General features: G+C 53.1%; 1 protein-coding gene across 1 annotated transcript; it reads left to right on the top strand.

The window, feature by feature from the left end:
• Positions 1-16,312: 16,312 nt before the first annotated feature.
• On the top strand, positions 16,313-24,669 carry Slc25a42 (solute carrier family 25 member 42). Its single transcript, XM_051169610.1, has 7 exons — positions 16,313-16,424; positions 18,810-18,915; positions 19,990-20,015; positions 20,469-20,635; positions 21,089-21,205; positions 21,565-21,716; positions 23,157-24,669. Exons 1-7 carry the CDS (start codon positions 16,344-16,346, stop codon positions 23,462-23,464), a joined length of 957 nt encoding a protein of 318 aa, XP_051025567.1. The 5' UTR covers positions 16,313-16,343; the 3' UTR covers positions 23,465-24,669.
• The last annotated feature ends 202 nt before the right edge of the window (positions 24,670-24,871 follow it).

Here is a 24,871-nt window from a genome sequence, read left to right as displayed (position 1 = left end):
TTTTTAGTTCCTCTGAGTCCAATTTACACGTCTGCAGCCTAGAAGGAGGACGGTGTTTTGTTGTGGAAAATCGATAAAGGTCTTATTTCCTGTGAGGCTGTCCCTCTCAGTGGCCTCTCCCTTCACTGAGGACAGTGCCAGAATGTTCCTCCTGGTCGTATCACCTTCAGCTTCTCCTGTGGAAACTGTAGCCTTTGGGACTTTCCATTTGACTTCAGGCAAGGTCATGGGGTACAGCTCAGTAGTAGAATACTTCCTTAGTATTTTCAAGGCCTTGGGTTTCACCCCAGCCTTGAAAAAAAATATGTATATATAAAGTGTGTGTGGTGTATGTGCTTGTATATGTGGTTATGTTTATATGAGTTGTGTGCGTGTCTGTGTTCAAATGTTCTTTTTGTATATGAGTGTGGTATATATGAGATGTTTGCACAAAAACACACAGAGATCGGGGGAGGATAGCTAGCATTGCACCATGCCTAGCTTACTATATGGGGGCTGGGGATTTGAACTTGGGTCTTCACGCTTGTCTTTAGTAGTTCTTACCTGTGGAACCAGCTGCTCAGTCCCTTGTACACGTTCTTTTGTACATACATATATAGCATATGTAAATAAAATCAAATTTTGGTGATATATGTAGTTTAAAAAAATTCAGTACGTGCTAGCTTCTGGAAGGCAGAGGCAGACGGATTTTTGTGAGTTTCAGGCCAGCCTGGTTTCCTTGGTGAGTTTTAGAATAGCCAAGGCAACATAGTGAGGCCATTTTCAATAAACCAGGATTGTCAGGCATGCTGTGCATGCCTGTATCCTAGTACCAGGGAGACTGAGGCTGGAGAGTAATGAGTTCAAGGCCAGCAACATAAAAATTAATTATAAAAAAAAAGAAAAAGAAAAAAATTAATTATAACCACCTGAGTATAATGGTGAAGGTTTGTAGTTCCAGCATGAGGGAAGTTGAGAAAATACTGAGGTGAGCTTCTTTCAACAAAACAAAAAAAGTATAACCATAACCACCATCTCAGCATTTATTTATTTATTTATTTTGGGTTTTCAAGACAGGCTTGCTCTGTGTAGCCTTGACTGTCCTGGACTCCAGGCTGGCCTTGAACTCATGGAGATCCACCTGCCTCTGTCTCCCGAGTGCTGGGGCTGAAGGAGCCTGCCACCACGCCCAGCTCATCCCAGCATTTATAAGGTAGTATCAGTTCAGGTCATCTTTAGCTGCCAAATTCAAGGTTTATTTGGATTACTTGAGACCCTGTGTCAAGCAAAGCAAAAAACCAGATATCAAAATAGCAAGAATATAGCTGACTGCAGGATCTACCCTTGCTTTACAGGGTCCAGGCGAGTAGCAGGTCTCTCCCTCACTGGTGGAGGGGGCCAGTGGGAAGGAGCACAGGTGGGTGAGGCCCTGGGCAGACTCTCAGAGCGACCCCTGTCTTCATGTTAAGGTGCAACGCCAGCACCAGACTCAGGGCACTAGCTGGCGGTGGAAGGCTTGCTTCCTCCAGTGGCCAGTGGCCATCTGGGACAGGATCAAGGGCTCAGGCCTGCCCCTGTGCAGGTTAACAGCCGTGCTAGAGAGCCTTTGATCTGTCCCCTTCAACGCTCTGGCTCAGGAAGCAGGCGCCACAACACAGTGAGGTGAAAGGTCAGGGTACCTCATAGTCCCTCTCCGCAGTGTGCCAAGAACAATGTTGGAATGGAGACAAGGTGTGACCTGTGGTCCTGGGGAAGGCCTGCTGGGGTTGAGTTCCCCTTTAACACAGAGGATGTGTTTGCTAAGTGCTCTGATCCTGAGCAGCACCCCAACTGGGCTCTTGATACTTAAGGATAGAGTACCCCAAGAAAAACCGTAGCGTGGCTGGGAGGATAACCCATTGTACCTATCTAAGAGAAAAGTCTGGAACTCCAGGGTGGGGAGGTGAGGACCAGGGAATCCCTGGGGCTTGTTGGCGTGCCAGCCTAGCTTGACATGCGGAGCCCCACGCCAGTGAGAGAAATAAGGCTCAAGAAATAACGCTAGAGCAGTGGTTTTCAGTCTTAGCACTGTGACCCTTTAACACAGTTCCTCATGTTGTGGTGATCCCCAACCATAAAATTGTATCATTGTTATTTTATAACTATAAAATTGCTACTGTTATGAATCATAATGTAAATTTCTGATATGCAAAAAATACCTGATATGCAGGATGTCTGATACGTGACCCCCACACACAGAGTGGTCACCTCCCACTGGTAGGGAACCGCTGGATTAGATAGATAGCTGAGCTGTTAAGAGTGCCCGTTGCTCTCCCGGAGGACTCAGATTCAATCCCTAGCACCCAAATGGTGGCTCACAACTCTCTGTAACTCCAGTTCTGTGGCTATCTGGAGCTGTCTTCTGGCCGCCTCAGGTACCACATACAGGTGATTACACAAACATACGTGCATGCAGTGCACCCATACACATAAAACAACAAAATCATTTTTAAAACTACATACAGAAAGAGTGATGGGGGTCAGCAAGATGTCTTAGCAGGTACGGGTGCTGGCTGGCAAGCCTGGAGACCTGAGTTCAATCCTGCAAATTCCCACGTGGTAGGAAACTGCAAGCTGTCCTCCGATCCTACGCACACTGTGTGGCATGCACACACACACAGTAAGTAAGATGGAGAGTGACGGACGGAGGCACCTGTACGGACACACATATGTAAATGAATGCATGTATGCACCCAGACACACCACACAAGCATGTACACACACACACACACACACACACACACACACACACACACACAGTTTGTCTGTTGTTTTGGTGTTGGGATGAAGGCCAGGGACTGATGTTTTATCAGGGAGCTATGCTCCCATACCCATTTGTTATGTGTTTGTGAGACAGGGCCTTTCAAGCTGGGCGTGGTGGTGCACGTCTTTAATCCCAGCACTCGGGAGGCAGAGGCAGGCGGATCGCTGTGAGTTCGAGGCCAGCCTGGTCTACAGAGTGAGTCCAGGATGGCCAAGGCAACACAGAGAAACCCTGTCTCGAAAAACCAAAAAAGAAAAAAAAAAGAGAGAGAGAGAGAGGGCCTTTCTACATAGCCTTGGCTGGAACTCACTCACCAGTCTACCCTAGAATTCAGGGAGACCCGCCTGCTTCTGCCTCCCAAGTGCTGGGATGAAAGGTGTGTGCCACCACTGCCTGGCTATAAAATTTTTTTTTTTTTTTTTTTTTTTTTTGGTTTTTCGAGACAGGGTTTCTCTGTGTAGCCTTGGCCATCTTGGACTCACTTTGTAGACCAGGCTAGCCTCGAACTCACAGCGATCCGCCTGCCTCTGCCTCCCGAGTGCTGGGATTAAAGGCATGCGCCACCACGCCCGGCTAAAATATGTATTTATTTGAAAGCTGGTGAAGTGACTTAGTGGTGGAGGCACCTGCAGCCATCCTGATAACCTCGGTTCCATCCTCAGGACCCACATGGTGCCACAAGTGCCCTCTGACCTTCACATGTTTCCTCCCTAAATAAATGGCATTTTATTTATTTATTTTTAAAAATATTTTTATTGAAAAATAAAATCATTCATATTACATCTCAATTATTATATAAATGGCATTTTAAAACAATCCATTTGCAGAGGGCTAGAGAGCCGGCTCAGTAGTTAAGAGACCTGGCAGCAGCTGGGTGAGGTAGCACACACTTGTAATCCCAGCACTTGGGAGGCAGAGCCAGAGGCAGGCAGCTCTCTGTGAGTTCCTGGCCTCCAACTCAGAGATCTGCCTGCCTCTGCCTCCCAAGTGCTGGGATTAAAGGCTTGCACTACCACCACCTGATGAAAAATAACCATATTCTTTTGGCTTGGGGCATGGCACAGGTGTAGGGTGACTGCCTACCCCTATGAAGCCATAGTTCATTCTTAGTGTCACATGAAAACATGCATTTTATTTACTTATTTTTCTTTATTGTTTCTGTATGTGAGTGTGTATGCGCAGGTCACGGTGTATGTCTGGAGGTCAGAGGACAGCCTGGCTGTTCCTCCTCGGCTCCCACCTACTTTGAGACAGGGTCCCTCACTCTCAGCTGGGCAGGCCAGGGTAACTGTCGCTTGACTTCCAGAACCTCCCATCTCACGTCTGGGGTCACAGATGCGCACCTATCGTTCTACCTGGCTTCCTGTGGGTCCTCAGTGCGGAAGCTCAGGTTGTCAGGCTTGCATGGCTAACACTTCCTCCACTGAGCCAGCTCTCCCACCCCAGAAATGCATTTATGTTTGTAGAGTGGGGTGGTGGTGGTGGATGTACACATGGGCGTGCATGCACCTGCGCGTGGTCCATGGTGCAGGATGCTAGGCCTCTTCTCCCGTCATGTTCCACCCTGTTCCCTTGAGACAGGGTCTCTCACTGAACCTGAAGTGTGCATTTTGACTAGGCTAGCTAGGTGGCCAGCAGGCTCCTGGGCTATTCCCGTCTTTGCGACCTGACATTGGAGTTACATACATACAGGGTCATGCCTAGATTTTCTTGTGGGTGCTTGGGATTTGAACTCAGGTCTTCTTTGAAAAGTCTTAAATTACATTCATTTATTTATTTATGGGAGGATGGGGTGGATGTGGGAGTGGGTGCATGCAGCATGGAGCAGGTGTTGATGAAGATCAGAGGACTTGTGGGGATTGGTTCTTTCCACCATGTGGGCCCTGGAGGTGGAACTCAGGGAATCAGAATTGGCAGCAACCCCTCCCCCTTACCATCTGAGCTCTCTATTTACCTAGAACTCCGGTCATTTTGCTTTTCCAACAAGCACGGTACCCACTGAACCATCTCCCCGGACTCAGAAATGCAGTCAACAGTTTTTTATTATTTTTATTTTATGTCAATAATTTTTTTGCCTGCACGTGTCTATACACCACATGTGTGCCCGGTGCTAGAAGAGACCAGAAGAAGGTCTCAGCTTCCTTGTAACTGGAGTTACAGATGGTTTAGAATTGCCGTGTGAGTGCTGGGAATGGAACCTGTGCCCTCTAAAAGAGCAGCCAGTGCTCTTAACTGCTGAGTCAGCTCTCCAGACCCCCCAAATGCATATTTAACTTCAAGTGTTAAATGCCTGTGAGGTAAGAGTCTCTGGTGGTGGTGGTGCTTGCCTGCAATTCCAGAATGCTGTGGCAGGAGGCTAGCGCATTCCAGGCCAGCCTGAGAGACACAGGAAGATCCTGTCTCACAAAAACAAAGACCGGGTGTAGTGACTCACACCTTTAATCCCAGCACTCTGGAGGCGGAGGCAGGAGGTTCTCTATAGTTTGAGGCCAGCCTGGTATACTGAGTAAGTTTCAGGACAGTCAGGGCTACACAGAGAAATCTTGTCTCAAATAAATAAATAAATAAATAAATAAATAGGTCTTTTCTCAAAAATAGATAGAAGATAGATAGATAAAATAAAAAGGAAGAACAGAGCCAGGCGTGGTGGCACGCGCCTTTAATCCCAGCACTTGGGAGGCAGCGGCAGGCGGATCACTGTGAGTTCGAGGCCCGCCTGGTCTACAAAGTGAGTCCAGGATGGCCAAGGCTACACAGAGAAACCCTGTCTCGAAAAAACAAAACAAACAAACAAAATAACAACAAAAAGCAAGCAACAGGGTGGAGAAGTAGAACGTTATCCCCTGTTGATCTCCTGGTCATTATGCTATGTTTAAACGTGTCTGTTGGACATCTGTTTTCTCGCTGAGGCACCTTTTGCTGTGACCATCTTGTAGTGCACCCACGTCCCAGGGGCTTTTGTTCTGTGGAAGGAGCTGGAAAGGACACACAGCTTTTACTCTAGTCCACTGTTTTGTTCTTTCATTATCGGCTTTCGTTAAGCTTTCTATGAGCCAGTGCTGTGCCACAAGCCAGCACTCAGGAGGCTGAGCTAGCGGATCCCTGAGTTCAAGTCCAGCCTGGGCTATATATGGAGACCTTGTGTCTAAAGACACAAAGGAAAAGTCTACTGTTGCAAGTGCTGTGGATCCGCATCACCGGCAGGGTCGCAGTCTATATCCGGGCATGGCCAGAGCCTCACACCTGGCATCCTCAGGAGGAGAGACGGCCTGTGAGGGAAGCTCTGGGAGTGCTGGGGCTGCACGCCAAAACCCTCCCGGGCTGTTGGCAGCCACCAGCGTCATGGTGGTTCCTGATGGCAGCTACAGGGAGCGAATACAGGAGTTGTGTGGACAGGGCCGCCTGGTGCTTGTTGCAGAGGTGTGGTAGCAGCTCTTCTCACAAGCCGTCCGAAGCACTGGGGGGACACACAAGGGGGGACAAACACCCATGACTCCAGCACTGCGGAGGGGAAGGCAGGAGGAGGCCAGAGATTCCAGGTCAGCTTGTCCCACGTGGCGAGACCCCATCTAAAAACTATCAAAAACAGCTGGGCACAAGGCTCCGGCACTCAGCTTCTCCACGCTAGGGTTTACTGTCGTCATCCTATGGACTTGGCTGGAGGCCAGCCTGGGCTACTTGAGATCCTGTCTCAGAACAAACAAACGCACAGAGAGAGTGAGCTAGTGGTGTCATGGTGGAGGGTTCCAGAATCCCACGCCGTCCCTACGCCCGCAGCTCTCTGTCTCTCTCCCTCCTTCCCCTTCTCTCCCTTTGTTCCTTTCTGACAAGGATTCCGCCATGTAGATAGACCAGGTTAGCCTTGAATTTGTTATCCTCCTGCCTCAGCCTTCCCAGTACTGGGATCACGGGTGTGTGCTGCCATGCCTCTCTTCTCCACAGACATCTTCCGTTTGTTTCCGTGGTTCTGGGGGAGGGACCCAGAGCATGTTAGGCAAGTGTTCCCCCACTGAGCTATGAACTAGACCCCAAGCCATTTTTTTTATCTTTTCTTTTGATACAGGGTCTCACGCTGTAGCCCAGGCAGCCCTGGAACTCCATTTTTTTAATATGGATGTTCTGCTTACATGCATGTTTGTGTGACCCCCAGCCCCCATGCCTGCTGCCAGCAGAGGTCAGAACATGGCATTAGATCTCCTGGAACCGCAGGTACAGGTGGCTGTTAGGTGCCACGTGGGTGCTGCAAGCCAAACCCCTGACTGCAAAGACAATCAGTGCTCTCAACATCAGCGCTGTCTCTCCAGCCCCTGGCCTTGTATTCAGCCCTCCTGCCGAAGTCATCTGAGTAGCTGCTATATCAGGCCCCGTCTCACTAGGACCAGAGCACAGGTCATCTTAGGTCATTTAGAAGCCAAACCAGTGTAAGTGCTGTGCACACAGTCTTAACACAGTATTGTTTAGGGACCTAGGACAAGAAAAACAGCATAGACTGCCACTCATGTTTGCTCAGGTGTGGCTCTCTTTTCTGCAGAGTGGGTGGGTGCAGTTCTCAGTAGCAAGTCTAGACTTGTATTAGGAAACCTGCACAGAGGGTCCCTAGATCCTGTGGCCCCTGGCCTGGGAAATGCTCAGTAGTGCAGTGCAGGGGTGGACCACAGAGGCCCCAACCCTCAGCCACTGCAGCCTCTCAGCAGCACAGTGGAGGAGTGGACCACAGAGGCCCCGGCCCTCAGCCACTGCAGCCCCTCAGCAGCACAGCGCAGGGGTGGACCACAGAGGCCCCGGCCCTCAGCCACTGTATCATCTTCTGCGGTGTAGGGTCCCCTAGTACCATCCTGGGGGGAACAGTCCTGGTGCCCAGCTCCTAGCATGGTGGGAAGACTATCTGCTACCTCCCAGGACTCAGGATGTGGAGGCAGGAGGATGAGGAGTTCAAGGCCATCCTCTGTTACATAGTCAAGTTCAAGGCTCTTTCTCAAATACAGAGGTCAGGCTTAGTGGCGCACTCCCTTAGTCCCACTGATGGGGAGGCAGAGGCGGGAGAATCCCCGAGTTCAAGGCAAGCCAGGGCTACACATATGACCCATCTCACAAACAGGAAGTTGATAGGACCAATGGCCCACGTGGTCTACTGGCTGTAAAGGGTCTGTCAGTGCTGCTGCTTCCTCAGGAAGCACACTTACCAGCACACATCACTCATCCAGATATATAGTGACAGATGGGACACAGGTATAGATACAGTGTCATCTGCCCCATCTGGGAAGGCTCAGCGTGACAAAGTGCTGCATCGGCAGCAATGGAGACCTGCACAAGGGCAGGAACAGGGATGGAAAGGCTAACACACATGCAGGTGTTGCACATCTGGGTCCTTGCTGAGCCCTGGCCTTCCAAGAAACCTAAGTGGAATCAAGTGGAAGGGGTAGGGGAGCCACTTCGTAAATACTCAGGGCACAGGTAATGCCAGGAACACTGGGAATGGGATTTTCAGGATAAGTTTCAGAGCATAAAAATGTGGAGTTCAGCTGGGTGTGGTGGCGCACGCCTTTAATCCCAGCACTCGGGAGGCAGAGGCAGGCGGATCGCTGTGAGTTCGAGGCCAGCCTGGTCTACAAAGTGAGTCTGAACAGAGAAACCCAGTCTTGGGAAAAAAATGTGGAATTCAAAATGTCTAGGAATTTGCCTACCTCGTGGTAGATAGCTGTTGAGTGAGCAGGTGCATAGCACTGTACTGCTCCCAACGTGGTAAGGCCTGGGCTCTTGGAGGTGAGGAGCAACAGCGAAGGGGCCCAGTATCGGGCGGTACCATAGCTGACCCAAAGGCCACTGGTGCTGGAGTGGGCAAGAGCAGAGGACAGTGAGCTTTTGTGCAAGTGTTTATTTATTGTGGGGGAGGATGTGTGTGCTACAGCGTGTGTGTGGAGGTCAGAGGCCAACTGACAGGAGTCCGTTCTCTCAGCTTACCAAGAGCATTCCAGAGAGCGACCTGATTATCCAGCAAGGCTCACGCTGGCCTTTCTTTGACTTTTTCTTTTTTTCTTCTCAGTGCTAGAGATGGGCCCAGAGACAAGCAATGTGAGACAGGCAGCGGCGCACCAAGCGACATGTATCCCCACTTGTCTATGTGCTTTCTCATCTTTGAGCAGAGTCTTGCTAGGTTGTCCAGGCTGGCCTGGACCTTGTTGTGTGTCCCTCCCAGGCTGGCCTGGAACTTGCTGTGTGTCCCTCCCAGGCTGGCCTGGAACTTGCTGTGTGTCCAGGCTGGCCTGAAGTTTGTACCTTAGATCCCAAGCGCTGTGTTGGCGGTATGCTGTGGCCAGTGCTGTCTGAGCATTTCGAGACCTGAGTGACTGTGAGGTATGTGTAGAGTTCCCAGCCAGGGTGACAGTCACAGCCCCCAGAGCAGAGAGTGAGGAGCTCTGTATGTCTTTGAGGTAGACAGGCTGTCAGGGTTAGCAGGCAACAGCCACCATACCAGATGTACCAAACTCTATGTTCTAGAAAAGAAAACGGCCCTTATCATTATCATTGGCAGACAGGTGGTAATTGGCTTCTGATGGCCGTCACTATAGGACCCACTTTACACTTGGAAGCCCTGTCACTGAGAAGGTGCCCCTCCATGGACAGGGTGGGAGTGGCTGCAGCTCTCAAGCAGTGACGCAGGATGCTGGCCTCTCTGGGTAGCCAGGGTCTCAGGGTGCTGAGGATGGAACCCAGGGCCTGCCATGGGCTAAGTGTGTGCTCCTTACTGGTGCAGCCCCAGCCCTGGTCTTGTGAGTTGGTGCTGCAGCACTCCTCACCGCCTTGCTTATTTAAGCAATGGCTGGATGGCCAGAGTAAAAGGGTGGCAAAGAGTGAGGCAGCTAAGAGCTGGAGAGCTTGCTGCATCCGTGGGGGCCTGGGTTCCATCCCTAGTACTGAAGAGAAGTTAGTTTGAGCCAGGTATGGTGGTGCATCCCTGTGACCCCTGCACTCAGGAGGTTACCCAGCATGTTTCTGGCCAACCTCAAGGAATTGCACAAGACCCTGTTTGAAAGAGAGAGAGAGAAAAAAATGAGCAGAGGAGGGCTGTGTGTACACGTCAGTGATTCAGCAGATTCCCTGTACCCAGGAAGCTGGGTTCACCTCTCAGGACTGACGAACAGAATTGGCTTTGAGCCAGGCATGGTGCAGCACATCTATAAATCCAGCATTTAGGAGGCTGAGGCAGGAGGACATCCCAAGCTACTTGAAACTCTGTCTCAAAAACAAAACACCAGCCAGTGATGTCGCACGCCTTTAATCCTAGCACTCACGAGGCAGAGGTAGGTAGATCTCTTGAGTCTGAGGCCAGCCTGGTCTACAGAGTGAAACCTTGTCTCAAAAAACAAACCAAATAAAGCAAAAAGCCAGGATAGACAGATCTGTCTATCCCTATAAACACATCTCGTCATGTGTAAGTCAGTGTTTTCTCCACTCCATAGCTGGCACTTCATCTGTGCTCACCCTGTCCCTCACCCTAAACAGCAGATCCCAGAGGTGGCCGCAAAATGGCTGCTTGACCAGAAGATGCTTAGCTGACCTTACCTTAGCCGGGAGCACCAAGAGAAACCCTGTACTGTGTCCTCCCAGCTTCACTGTGACAGCACAGCTGACCTGTCTAGCACTGGGAGAAGGGCAGGGCTACAGGACACAGCCAGTGTCCCCCATGCCATCAGGTCTTAAGCAACAGAGGCCAAGGAGAAGAGGCTGGAGGCAACACAGCTCCAGAAAACAGGATGGCAGCAGTTAGGGCCAGTGTGCAACTGCTAACTGCTTAGCGCTGGGGCAGGATAGGAAGGAATAACCAGTAGATGCCCACAGAGCCTGCCATCTACGGCTATAGTGACAGCTGACTGCACTGCCATCTGCTGTTGCATGTGACGCTTGGCTCTAGCATTGTCATCGGCTCTTCTTCCCACCCCGAGTCATCCAGCCCTCAACCCGGGTCACTTCTGTGCAGTGGTGCCTTGTTTACCGAGCTCCAGAGTGTGTCCTACCTAGCTGACACAATACAGGATAAGGTGCAAATACTAAGCAAAGAGCTGGCCCACTATATTGTTTAGGAAGCCGTGAGCATGCTCCACGCCGATGTCTTTGCATTTGGCCTGTGCCTGCTCAGCAAGCTGCCTGCACCCTTTGCTCTTGCAGACAGTTGCCGTATTTGCTTTTCAAGTCACCACGGGTCACTGTCCACATGACCTAACTGCTGCGGGGGAGCAGAGCCTCACAGACGACAAGGCTCATTCTACAGACCCCTCAGAGCCTACTGTGGGTGCAGGGACCTGGCATCTCCAGCCAAACTCCACCCAGCTTTTTCTGAGGACAGGAGCTCCAGAGCGCCCCATGGCTCATCTACTCCTCCTCCTTGCATGCAGGGTCTGTGCCTCATTGCAGCCAGAGTGGTCATTATTACTATGTAAAGCCCAAGCCTTGAACTTGACCCAGTTCAGGGCATCAGGCTGTTTGGCAGCGCAGGACATAGAGGCCAGCACGTGGCATAGGCCAGGAATTGCCTCTCCACTAAGTGCCACTGCCTGCCCCAAGATTTTCAAAATCACACAAGCTTAGTTTCTCATCCTCCCTCAGACATGGTTTCCTCTGGCTTTTGCCAGGCTTGTGAAAGCCAACAGGCTGGGGTAGCCTCATACCAGGGGTAGAGACCCTGGCTGCAGTCCCTCAAGTGTTGGTTCCCCTTTTCCTCTACAGCCTGTGGCATCAGCCCACAGCAAGGGCGCGTTAACTGGTCCTCCGCCTGGTGGTCCAGACATTAACTTCTGTCCTCATCCCTGGACATGAGCTGGGCTCTTGTCCAAGTGCTGGAGCCAGCATCAGGGCGCTGAGCTGCGTAAGGCACTGCCTGGGACAGGTTGTGTTCTGTCTGACTGTGTGAGAATTGAAGTCTACCCACGCCCCCCTCCACTCCATGGCTGTTCGTCTGGCATAAGCGAAGGCTTAATTAAGGAACACACGATTTTCTAGGGCAGGGCTGGGCTCCCTAGGCAAGAGATCTCCTGCAGCTTTGAAGTCCTGTACTAGGCTTGGCTGAGCTCTGAAAAGTAAGGGGGGGTGCCTCAGTAGCAGGCAAGTGAGCAACCATGTACCCCAGTAACCACCTGGAGTCACTGAACCTGTCGTCCTCCCCCTAACAGGCCAAAGCCTCCCCATGTTCAGACCTTTTTTTGTAGATTTTAGGGTGCTGGCAGTAGGGTGGGGGCGCCTTGGATGTTACCCCACCCCACCCCATACCCCTGCCCTTCACTGGAGAATTCTAGGCAGAGGCTCCACCCGTGAGCCACGACCCCAGCCCTGATAGGCGCATGCTCTATCAGAGTTTTATCCCCAACTCCCCATCTGTAAAATAGACCTGGATGCCTTCAGCTAAGGCAGATGAGGTGAGGGCGGGCCTGGCATTTGGCAGACAGCTCTTACGTCCTGTCTCTGATATATGTCTTGACCCCTGTCCTCACCCTCAACATGGAGGCCATGGGCAACCTTTCACCAAAGGCCTCACAACCCCAGGTTGACGAGAGGGGATGGTAAAAGTAAGTGTGCGCCTTGCCAAGAAGGTCTCCTAGGAAACCAGCCAGCACGAAGCCCTGCAGAAGGGTGCCTCCCTCTGTATATACCTGGTCTGCTCATACTGTCCCAAAGGCAGGCCTGGCAGTATGCTACAAGAGGAGCCAGGTCACTAGGCCAGGCGCTCAGTACCACAGACCTGACTCGGCCATGGTGTTTCATCTTTTAGCATGGCTTTTTTAGCCTTGATTTCACCCATTCATTTTCATTTTAGTCTCTTTACATCACTCTATGCTGCTTACTTACAGTAATGTTGTTTTTATTTTTACGCATGTGGGTGTTTTGCCTGCATTGGTGTCTATGCATCACATGTGTGTAGTGTCTGCTGAGGACAGAAATCAGTGTCCAGTCCCCTAGAATTGCAGTTAGAAATGTTTGTGAGCCAACATGTGACTGCCTGGAAATCAAACCTGGGTCTTCTGCAGGAGCAGGCAGTACTCTCGCCTCTGAGCTATCTCTCCAGCCCCTTGGTACAGCTCCCCATCCTCGTGGGACCCCATCTCAGCCCCACCACGGCTCCGCACACAGCCCTCTTCGCATGGTGGTTCACAAGCATGGCTTCCTGTACAAAGCGGGGCTCCCTAGGAGGTAGCTCAGCTCTGTAGTGACTCCAGGAACAAACAGTTGAGCTTAGAGGGCAACTGTTCTGGAATGAGCCCAGGTCACTGCGCTGTGCTGGGCTTGGGCCTGGCCATTCCCGGGGTAAATATTTACAGAAACAGCCTTTCGCTTGTTTTTTTCTGCTTTTGAGACAGTCTCACCATGCAGCGCAGGCTTGCCTGGAACGTGTTATCCCCCTGCCTCATCCTCTAGAGTGCATCAGAAGTAACTCTTGGGCCGCTGTCACTCCTCCTGGGACGCCCATGGGCTGAGGCCAGATACTGGGCCCTGACAGGGAATGCTGGCGTCCTGAGGGGTTTGGGCCCCAGGATGTGCAGACAGATAAGTGCCCAGGCTGCAGGGTGGGTGATGTCACCGCCACATTGGGCTGGTAGTGTCGGTGAGACCCAGGTGGGTTCTCAGGACCCTTCTGGCTTTATAAGTGGCATAACTTTCTAACCTATCAGCTGTGCCAAGTAACACCCTGTAGTGGGCTCATCTGGACTCAGGGGCCTGGCTCTGAGCAGAGCTCTCCTCGGGGTTGCAAAGACAGCGTCTGATCTATGCCTGCCGCCTGACCCTATTTCCTATCCATCTATCACCCATCTACTGTTATCATCTATCTATTACCTATAAATCAGTCATCTATCATCTATGTAATGTATTGTCCATCAATCTATCATTCCTGGGGATGGGGCCTTACACACGAAAGGCTCTGCCGCAGAGTTATCACAATGCGCACGTGAAGGTCAGAGGACAACTGGTGATCCAAGGAGCTGCATGCATTCTCAGGGCTCTGCCAGGAGAGGCCTCTCTCCTCCCCACCGTCCTGCTCACCATCTGCTCACATCGGTGTGGGTCCTGGAGACACACACGCTAGGTCATCACTCAGGACATCCTTATGCCACTTTCCAGCTGTCGCCCTGTTTCTGGTCCTGTGGTCCCTCCTTGAACACCTCAGGGTACTGCTTGAGAACTCACGTTCATGTTTCCTGTCCCATCCTCAGGCCTCTTTCTTTCTTTCTTTCTAATATTGAATGCATGCCTGCATGACAGAAGAGAGCATCAGACAGAAGAGGGCATCATATCACATTATAGATGGTCATGAGCCACCATGTGGCTGCTGGGAATTGAACTCAGGGCCTTTGCATGAGCAGCCAGTGCTCTTAACAGCTGAGCCATCTCTGCAGCCCAGTCTGCTTTCTTTTTTCTTTCTTTTATCTATTTATTTATTTACATACTTATCTGTCTGTCTGTCTGTCTGTCTTGTCTTTTTTTGGTTTGCTCAAGACAGGATGTCACTATGAAGCTCAGGCTGTCCTGGAACTCACTTTGTAGACCACACTGCTCTCAAATTCACAGAGACACTTTCCTCTACCTCCTGAATGCTAGAACTCAGGGTGTGCACCACTATGCTCGGTTCAGCCTGCTTTTGAAGGAGAGATAAACATGTTTTTTGTTTAGATCACAAGTGGGGGATAAGAAAAAGACTTGTGAGAGAGCAGGTGATGTTTATCCCCTGAGAACTCGAACCACCATGTGGGGGAGATTGGTTGTTAACCAGCTGAAAAACATCCTTGAACAAATTCTGAGAGGAGGTATAAATGTGAGCCAAAAACAGGAGGTGGGGCCTTTGGAGACTTGGGATAGTTCTGGCTGTTCATTGCTCCACTTCGAGACGCTCCTAGAGAGAATTGCTTGAGGGAAGGCTTCGGGGCTTCAGGCTCTGCTGAGGTTCTGGGTTTGGTTGCTCCAGGTTCCAGCAGAAGAAATCCTGCTGAATACGCCAGGAGAATCGTTCCATGGAACTGATATCCTTACAGTTTCATTATTGTATTCTTTAATCTTCTTTTCCTATTGTTTAAGTTAGTCAGGTTATAAGTGAGGTACTCTTGGTTAATAAGTTCATAATGAAATATATTCGTTAAGAAAATTGAGCCTGGGCTAGAGAGATGGCTCAGAGGTTAAGAATACTGGCTGCTCTTCCAAAGGTCCTGAGTTCGATTCCCAGCAACCACATGGTGGATCATAATCATCGGTAATGAGATCTGGTGCCCTCTGCTCACATGCAGGCTGAACACTGTATAAATAAATTAATAAATCTTAAAAAAAAAAAAAAAAGAAAGAAAGAAAGAAAATTGAGCCTACATGCTTTCTGCCCAGGGATGGCTTCCGGCAGTGGGCTGAGCTCTCTGTTTGTGCTGGACTCAGGCTAAGTCCCATACGGAGGGCTGAGTAGGGAGCGTGCCGCTTAACAGGCAGTGCTGCTGTCCTTACTGCTGAGGTCTGCTCAGCAGCTACTGCTCATCACACTGTACTGTGTATTGATTTGTCACATTATTTCATTCATTTGTACTTTATTTGTTGGTCTTGAGATGGCACCCCAGACCTCCTGTTTGCCAGGCACTCACAAGCTCTGTCACTGAGCCACACCCCCATCCTGTTTCACTGGATGTTTTGTTTTTTTCCACAATGGAGATTAAACATTGAGCTCTAGGATGCTAGGCCAGTGATGGCCCACTGAGCGATCTAGGCAGAACTGCAGCCCCTCACTGATGGGTCCTAGGCCAGTGCCCTCCACCTGAGCCAGCCACAGCCTTCTTTTACTTTTCATGGTCACCCAGGCTGACCTTAAGCTCACTGGCCTGGGACTCAGGTCCTCAGCCTCAGCCTCCCACATTGGCAGGTGACAGGCCTGCACCACCAAGTCCGCTGATGGGATCATGCAAAACCATGAAAACGGAGGCCTCAGAGAACAGTGGTGCACAGTGGCATTTCCTATCCCTTTGTCCATGCTCCCCTGAGGTCCTATGGCCCGAGAAGGTGGGGCCTGAGCACAGATGGCTGCCCTGGGCTCCATCATCAGGGAGAAGGGAGGGAGCAAGGCTTAACGTGACTTCTTTCTACAGAGAACAGGCGGCTGGCATAGGAGAAAAATAATCACATTCTCAATGTCACCATGGGACTGGTGGTGGGGCTGGCACTCGGTGGCTCTGAGCTCTGGGTCCCCTGACCTGCATTCCCTGCCATGCTGCCATTGCTGTGATAGAAGCGTGTCCTGTCTTTCTTCTCCCTGCTGTGTGGCCTCAGCCAGCCTCTTGCCCTCTCTGATCTGTTTGTGATGGTCATGTGCAAGTGACAGAAAGAAAGATGTTTGTTATGATAGAGCCATCAAGCCAGGGCACAGTCACCTCAGCATCTGACTAAGCTCATGATGACATGAGCCGAGAGTCAAGTAAGGTAAAGGTCATCAGAGGAGGCCGAGATGAGCCTCCGAGCTGGACGGTCACCGTCTCACTGTCCAGCTCGTCTCACCAGCCCTTCTTGTTCCTCAGGACTGAGCCTCCCGCTGTCCAGCACGCCTGGGATGGGTAATGGTGTGCAGGAAGGCTCGGTGCGCCTGCGCGAGGATGCCGAAGCAGTTCTGTCCGGGGCAGTCTCCTCACAGGCAAGTAGTGCACTTTCCGGGGACAGTGGTTCTCAGCCTTCCTATCGCTGTGACCCTTTAACACAGCTTCTCTTTGTGGTGACCCCACCATAACATTGCTTCATTGCTACTTCATAGCTGTACTTTTACTACTGTTGTGAATTGCAATGTAAATATCTAATTTTTAAAAAATATTTATTTATTTATGTATGCAGCGATCTGCCTTCTTATAGCTCTGCAGGTCAGAAGAAGGCATGAGATCACATCATAGATGGCTGTGAGCCACCGTGTGGATGCTGGGAATTGAACTCAGGACCTCTGGAAGAGCAGTCCGTGCTCTTAACCTCTGAGCCATCTCTCCAACCCCGTAAATATCTAATTTTCAGGATGTCTGATATGTGATCCCATGAAAGTATCATTTGACACCCCCGCCCCGGGGTTCACAACCTCCATGTTGAGAGCCGCGGCTGTAGATGATTGCTGGGTCCCCACTGGGTCAGCATAATATAGACCAAGTCCCTGCTCATGGCAGCCACCCACTCCTGTCACTGCGAGCAAGGACCATGAGGCAGCATTGCTGCCTAAGGTGTCATCCAAAGCCTACCCAGGCCCAGAATTTGGCAAAAGGCCAAGTCCTCACCTGTAGTTGGGGAAGGCACTTAGAGAGCTCATAAATACAAAGCGGGGTGGCAGGCCCATCCCTCAGGCCCTTGCTGCCTTTGAAGGAGATAATCCCTCAAAAAGTGAGAGGAGTACATCTGGCCCCCAGCACTCAGGAGTCTGAGGTCAGAGGTTGCAAGTTCCAAGCCAGCCTGCTGCACTGTAAACAAGACCTATCTCCAAACTTTAACAACAGCAGGACAATCAACTAGGCTAGGCCCACCCTTGTTCCCCGTGGACATCTGCCACCAATGGATGTCCTGCTGGACCCAAAATAGGCTGGTGCAGCCACAGGCCTCCCCAGGTGCCTCACCACAGTCTCAAAGTCCATGGTGTCGGTGGCTGAGCTGGCAGCACCCTGTGGTCCTCTTGACCTTTCCCTGCGTTACGGGAGGCACCTGGGATGGCCAGGGGGGCAAGAGGATGCCCTCACTGGGGCCAGCTGGAGGTCATTAATGGTGTTCTTAGGCATAGTCCTTTAGGGGCCTGACAGAGTTTAAAGGATTTGTACACAGCCATCTGCATTCCAGAGGTCCCCGGGACAGAGCCTGCCCCCAGGGACCCACTGAAGGCACCACTACCAGTGAACTCCCCCTCAGTCACCACTACCCCCTGCCACTGGGTCCCCCAGCCCCGTACCTTTATCCTTACCCACACACACACACACACACCCCTGCTGGCCACTGGATCCCCAGCACTGTCTGCTGACCATTGCTGGTCTGATGCTCTGCCCTATGGTGGCCCCATGGAGGGGACACTGTGCACACCTGTGATCTCAGCTCCAAAATCTCAGCTGGCAGTGGTTGCGCACACCTTTAATCCCAGCACTTGGGAGGCAGAAGCAGGTGCATCTTTATGAGTTCAAGACCAATCTGGTCTCATAGTGAGTTCTAAGACAGCCAGGGTTACACAGAGAACTCCCCGCCCACCCACCCACCCCCCAAAAAAAGAAAAGAAAAAGAAAAAGAAATTTGGCTCCAAAGTGCTACACTGCAGTTATATAAAAAAAAAAGGGTGGGGATGGGGAACTAAGAATTGCACTCAGAGATCATGAAAACCAGGAAATTGGAAGAAAGGCTCAGGACAAGTTGCAGGGATAATTGTCACCCTCCCTGCAAGAGGCTAAGTGCACAAAGCCAAGCAGGTTACCAACAACACTGAGGCTGGTAAGAGCACACATGTCTTAGCACTTGGGTGGTTGAGGCAGGAGGATTGCAAGATTGAGGATAGTCTGAACTATGTCTCTCAAGGGGGGAAATGGTGGTTACATGGCCAGATCCAGCCAGCTGGTCTGCATAAGTAGGCTCCAGGCCAGCCATGATTACACAGAGGGACCCTGCCTCAAAAATAAACAAAAAAGAAGAAAGAGGAGGAGGAGGAAGAAGAAGGGCCAGGGAAATGTTCAGTCAGTAAAAAGAGTGTTTGTCAAGCATGAGGACCTGGGTTCAGACCCCAGGACCCACAAGGAACCGTGAGGGCACATGGCTGTGAGCCCCTGCCAGGGCAGGGAGGCATGGAGTCAGGATCCCGGAGCCTGTGGGCCCTGCGGTCCCTCTGAAGCAGCATGCTCCAGGTTCACCGAGAAACGGACAATCCTGATAGAGGGGAACGCCTGGTGCACACGGCTACATGTGGGAACACAGACGTTAAAGGCTCTCAGTGCTCCTCTGGGACTTGGTCCTCTGGTGAGCGCCCCACCCCCCACCCCCCAGCCTCTTGTGGCCTTGACCTGGTGTTCTTTTGCAGAGAGACCACAGGCAAGTGCTTAGCTCCCTGCTGTCCGGAGCCCTGGCTGGTGCGCTCGCCAAGACAGCAGTAGCCCCCCTGGACAGGACCAAGATCATCTTCCAAGGTAACAAGCCGTGGGCCTGCCCTTGCACAGTGTGGAGGCTGCGGAGCACTGCCTCCCCTTCCTCCCACAGCCCCAGACAGTCTCATACTATAGCTCAGGCTGGCTTCAGATTCAGTTTGTAGTCCAGGTTGGCCTTGAACTGCAACAATCCTCCTGCCTCAGCCTTCTAGGTGCTGGGGTCACTTGCATGGGCTAGCACACCCAGCCCTGTGTTCTTAGAGGCACCAGTCACTGTTCTAGGGTCACCTGCCTGTATGGCACTCAGAGACTTGGTTTTTAAACCTAGTCACCTTCCAGAGACCTGGCTGAGGGTAGGGATGTAATTTTGGGGGACACGACCCAGAGCCCATGTCCCTCCCTGGTGCTAAATTGTGTCAGGGCCAGCCAGGCCTGCGCAAGGCTGAGCCTCCTGCTGATGGTCAAATGGTGGCAGCATCCTTCAGCTGTTGGGAGAGGGGGCTGTCCACCACTGTTGCACTTCGGTGTGCTTTAAAATGGGGGTGCTGATACTCTGTCCCCTGCCTGGTCAGTAGATGGCTGGGATGGGCAGAGAATGGGGCAAGCCCTCTGTTTCCCTGTCACCTGCCCTCTGCACAGGTGTGGCACCAGGCCCTAGGTGGTTGTTTCCTGCTGAGGGATGGAGATGTGCTCAGATTTCACACAGGCACTGGGGTGGGGGTGTCCACTGGCCACACCAGAGCCTCTCCTCATCCCAAGTCCTTCTGGCCCACATAGCTCAGCCCCCTGCCCCACATGTGACTGAAGACCGCAGGCAGTGTGGAGCGAGGCAGATCTGTGTGCCATGGCCATGAAGCTCCTGTCCCTCTGCTGGCACGGGGCATGCAGAGTAGAGTGGGGAGCCAGGCAGCCGTGGGATGTGTTCTGAGGTGGCCCAGGGTCAGGGCTGGCATGAGGGCCAGTGAGCACCTAGGCAGGAGCCCCAGCCAGTACATTTCTGTCCACCGCCCACGGCATCCCCAAGGGACGGTCCAGCCCCGGCCCCGGGTGTGGGGGTGCAGGCCCAGGAGCCTGACAGCCACATCTCATGGCCTCTTGTGCTTTTGTCTCTTCCAGTGTCTTCAAAAAGGTTTTCTGCCAAGGTGAGCTGCTGTGGGGACTCAGTAGGTGGGGTAGTCTGGGAGAACAGGTTTCCAAGGAGACCGACTGTCGTGCACAGGTCCCCAAAGGACAGTCTCAGCCACTGTCGTGCCACCTTAACACACCTCTGGGGTGGGGCGTCAAAGCCTGTCTTTCTGCGTGCTTTACCTTTGAACAGCCCATGCCACTAGAATGCTTTTGAAAGGGACATCGTCAGACCAAAAGCCATGCAGGATATGCGGGGTGGGGGTTGGGGGGTGTTTGCAACCCTTATTTCTGTCAGTCACCGCCATTTGAAGGGGACTGAAGAAAGGGTGCAGCTTAGGTTGCTACAGAGCAGCAGGCCCAGTGCGGGGTGCCACCACCCGCCCTCTGCGTTTGAAGGCACTGCCTTCATAGTGTGCTCAGGGCCGGTGGTGGCAAAAAGGTGCTGCTGACTCCCTTGTCTCCCTCAGGAGGCTTTCCGGCTCCTCTACTTCACCTACCTCAATGAGGGCTTCCTCAGCCTATGGCGTGGGAACTCAGCCACCATGGTGCGAGTGATTCCTTACGCTGCCATCCAGTTCAGCGCGCATGAGGAATACAAGCGCATCCTGGGCCACTACTATGGCTTCCGTGGAGAGTGAGGCCCGCTGGTCCCCTGCCACCCCTGCCCCGCCCCTCCGCGCTCTGCCCCGCCCACCCTCCACCCCCTTTAAGGCTCCTGTTGCATTAACTTCTTCACCTAGGCTCTACCCCCTCCTTCTGGAGGGACTGCAGGAGCCCCGCCATCCCTCAGCTCCATTCCTCCCCCTCTGTCACTGCCCTGTGCCATCTTCTCAACTCTCATTCGCTTATCCCGAGGCCCAGATCCGAGGCCCAAGGGTACAGGGCACCATGTGGCCCCGGCCCTGGGGAACTCATGTCACTCATGCAGATGGGAGGAGACAAGATGTTGCATTGATGCTGGCCTGAGCAGCCCACAAGCTCAGCCACTTGGAGCCTTCCTGGGTCTTGCATTCCTCCACGTCCCCAGGCTGAGGGGTGGGCTTCAGCTGCCCCTACCCAGGTCTCAGCTTATTCTGCCTGTCCACAGAGCTCTGCCCCCGTGGCCCCGCCTTCTGGCTGGCGCCCTGGCAGGAACCACCGCAGCTTCCCTCACATACCCCCTGGACCTGGTGAGAGCAAGGATGGCTGTGACACCCAAGGAGATGTGAGTCCTGCCCAGGGTCCATGTTAGTGCTACTGTGGGTGGCGGTGCTCACCGGGTGCGATTCTGCAAGATTCCAGAAAGCACCATTTGTTCTAAAAAATACCTATGTGTAGCCAGGTGTGGTGGCCCACACCTTTAATCAAAGGCAAAGGATGGGTCTCTATGAGTTAAAGGCCAGCCTGGTGCACTTGGCAGCTCAGGATAGGACACCTGCCTGGCACGTGCATAAGGCCCTGGTCCAGCCAGTGACTGCAGTGTGGGAGGCAGTGCAGGCAGTGCAGTCTCCATGGAGCCCGCCTCTGTGCTAGACAGAAGCAGTGATGGGTGCAGGCCCTGAGCCCTGTTACGGGTCCCGGCAGGTACAGCAACATCTTTCACGTCTTCATCCGCATCTCAAGAGAGGAAGGGCTGAAGACCCTCTACTTCGGCTTCACACCCACTGTGCTGGGCGTCATTCCCTACGCGGGGCTCAGCTTCTTTACTTACGAGACCCTGAAGAGCCTGCACCGAGGTAAGGAGAGATGGGGAGGAGACGGATCAGGGAGCTGTCCCTGTGGACCCCATAACATCCAGAGCACACAGGGCATCAGGCAGGGACCCGGAGCCAGGAGTGGGGCTGATAACGTGTCCATTCGTTTTTATTCAGTTATTCAGAAAGGCTCTCACTAGGTAACACAGGCTGGCCTCAGGTTTGCCTCCTCCTCCTTCCTCCACTCCTCGGCACTGGTGTCTCCGGCCTGCCTCCTCACACTCTGAGGCGGTGGGGATAATGCCCAGGGCACCAGAGGGAAGCACCTTGCAAACAGGCAGCTGCCCAGGACCGCCCCCGCCACTGTTTTGTTAAATAGTAAACATCTGGGGAAGTTGAGGCCTCTCACTGGGACTGTGGTCTCCCCTCTAGAAATGGCTTCAGAATCCAGGAGTGGTGGGTGCACCTGCGATCTGACTGTTCAGGAGAGTAAGGCAGGAGCATTGCTGCAGGCTCAAGGCCCGCCTTGTGCTGTATCACAAGACCCTGTGTCAAAACCTCAGTCTGTTGGCCTATCTGTGGGGATGGTCCTCGGACCCTCCAGGACCCGAGTCCTTGTGCCTGCGTCCCTCCTGGGCAGCAGTACAGTAGTCTGCACCCTCCCATAGCTCACCCTTGGCAGCAGAGCAGCCCGCCTGGTGCCGAGATGCTGTGCACACAGCTGCCACACTGTTCGGCTGGCAACCAGCACAAATGCTCCACGTTGAACCCTTTCAGTCTAGCTGGGGGTGGGGCCGCATGCCAGAGGCCGAGGCAGGATGGGCACGAGGTGGAGGCCAGCCTGAGCTATCCAGTGAGACTCTGTCACAGAGCACCAACTGACAATAGAACCTGTCCACCAGCGGTTACTGTGGTTGTGACCCCTGGCCGCCATGATCTGAGAACCCACAGCAGCATGCTTGTCTGTCCTTTTGTCCTTTTCCTGTGCTGCAGGCTGTGCTAGGCACTGGATTTTGATGGCGTGGTCAATGCCCCACAGCCCCCTCCCTGCAGGGCACTAGGCTAGAGACTACATTCACACAGCTGTCCCTACACATCCACCACCTCAGTCCTCATTAGCTCCCTGAAGTCAGGCAGGGCACGAGGAGGAAACTGTAGAGCCCTGTACTCTACAGGTCCAGCCATCCATGCAGAATCTTGGCACTCACCATCCATATGATGGGGCACTGAAGCTGCAGGAGTGGGACCTGCACCCCCATAGATGAGGGGGAACTACTACACATGTGGCTTGGGTGACCTTGCAAGTCTCACTTGCAAAATGTGTCTTACGTTAGACTGGGGTGTGGCTCAGTGCTCAGAGCACTGACCTGGCATGCATGAGCCCCTGGGTCCCAATCCAAGAAGCAAAACTAAGAAAGGGTGGCCAGGAAGTGGGGCCCTAGGTCATACAAGTGTGGCACTCATGTGCCCTCTGCCCTGCAGAGTACAGTGGCCGCCCGCAGCCCTACCCCTTTGAGCGCATGGTCTTCGGGGCCTGTGCTGGCCTTATCGGGCAGTCCGCCTCCTACCCTCTGGACGTGGTGCGGAGGCGTATGCAGACAGCAGGTGTCACAGGCCACCAGCACGGTTCCATCCTGAGCACACTGCGCTCCATCGTGCGTGAGGAGGGCGCGATACGCGGCCTCTACAAGGGCCTGAGTATGAACTGGCTGAAGGGCCCGATCGCCGTGGGAATCAGCTTCACCACTTTTGACCTCATGCAGATCCTGCTGCGCCGGCTGCAGAGCTAGGCCCCCTCAACAGTGGACGGTGAGCTGGTGGATCAAGGACATGCAGCCGCAGGCTGGCAGCCCTGGTGGTGCCTTGAGGATAGGCAGGAGGGCGGGACCTGGCTTGGGGCTGCAGGGCCCATAGCAAAGTGCTGGCACTCAGGGTGTGACCTTGTGAAGGTGGATCTTGGCTGTGCTCCTCCCTTCAGCTCCTTGCTAGTGGCTGGTGAGTCTCCTAGGTCGTTACCCAAAGGCCCCTAAGGGGTCTGACTGCACTTCCTGCCCTGTGTCCTCTGACCTGCTGCTGATTCTAGTGCCCATCGGCACACGGGGCTCAGAGCCCATCCCTTCTTGCTATGGCCATGCCTGGCCTGCAGATGTGGTGGCCTTTCCTTTAAAGCCACACTCTGGAGGGTCACAGCTTGCTCAGTGGTGGCTATGCCTGTGCCCCTCAGCCCTCCACCATGCCTGCCCATCCCCCCTAGGTGACAGATGGCCTCTCTTGCCCACACAGCTGTCTCCCAGAGCACTGTGACCATCTCATTCCTGAGGGCTGCACCTGCCCTTTGCCAACCACCTGGCCTGTAACCTTTCCAGGAGGCCCTGTGGCCACCAGGCAGGGGCGTCAGGTACAGACCCCACTGGAAATGCCCATGTAGGTGTCACTTACCTGGGGTGCTTCCCAAAGGTTCTCGTGTGCACGACACCCATGGAGACAGAGCTCAAGCTCCTGAAACTGCCCAGCCAGGTTTTGGGCCTGCTGTGAGCCCTGGTCTGCACCGAGGCTGCCATAGGCCTAAGATGGGCAGCTTTTCCTGTGTGAGTGAGTGCAGAGGTGTCTGTGGCCTGGGAAGTAAGGAAAGGCCAGGGCACTGGGCGCAACCAGCAGCCAACTGACCTCAAGGAGAAGCCCCTGTGCCGCCCTAGGTGTCCCAGGGACCTAATGCCTTTCCTGATGTATGGAGTTCTTGATATAGGGTCTTTGAGACAGTCCTAGTCAGAATCCCTGGCTAGCCTGCTCCTCGGTGTTATCTGGGCTAGCCTCTAACTTGCAGCAGTCCTCCTGCCTCTAGTTTCTAGTTTTCAACTTATCCTGCCCAAGGTCTGCACACACAAAACCCCTACCCTGTGCAATTCGGTTCTTGCTCAGGTGAGCTAAGTGTCGGTTTGCACAGCTGGATGGCAGCCATCTCACACGAAGGACCTAAGCAGGGTGGCTTGACCCGCCAGCTGTTCTCAGCCCTCACTGCAGTCCTTGCTCCTTGTGCCTGTGATGCTTGGCCATCTCCCTGCCTCCTTTGCAGATGGTGACGAGCCATCCCCACCATGTCCCCAGACATCCCTGCGTCCTGTGGTGGCTGAGAGGGGAGGTACTGCCCACTCAGTTCCTTGCCTGGACCCCCTCCTGGGATGGAGAGGCTGTCCACC

This window comes from Acomys russatus, chromosome 27 (assembly GCF_903995435.1).
Source record: "Acomys russatus chromosome 27, mAcoRus1.1, whole genome shotgun sequence".
NCBI classification, from domain to species: domain Eukaryota; kingdom Metazoa; phylum Chordata; class Mammalia; order Rodentia; family Muridae; genus Acomys; species Acomys russatus.
The sequence above is the reverse complement of the archived record's forward strand: the minus strand, read 5'-3'. Positions and strand labels throughout refer to the sequence as shown.

Bases quoted from the DNA above. Each gene is read 5' to 3' on its own strand.
- Slc25a42 (XM_051169610.1), top strand. From the start codon at position 16,344: ATGGGTAATGGTGTGCAGGAAGGCTCGGTGCGCCTGCGCGAGGATGCC. The intron at 20,016-20,468 runs GTGAGCTGCTGT...TGTCTCCCTCAG, and splicing joins CAAAAAGGTTTTCTGCCAAG to GAGGCTTTCCGGCTCCTCTA. The intron at 21,717-23,156 runs GTAAGGAGAGAT...TCTGCCCTGCAG, and splicing joins CCTGAAGAGCCTGCACCGAG to AGTACAGTGGCCGCCCGCAG.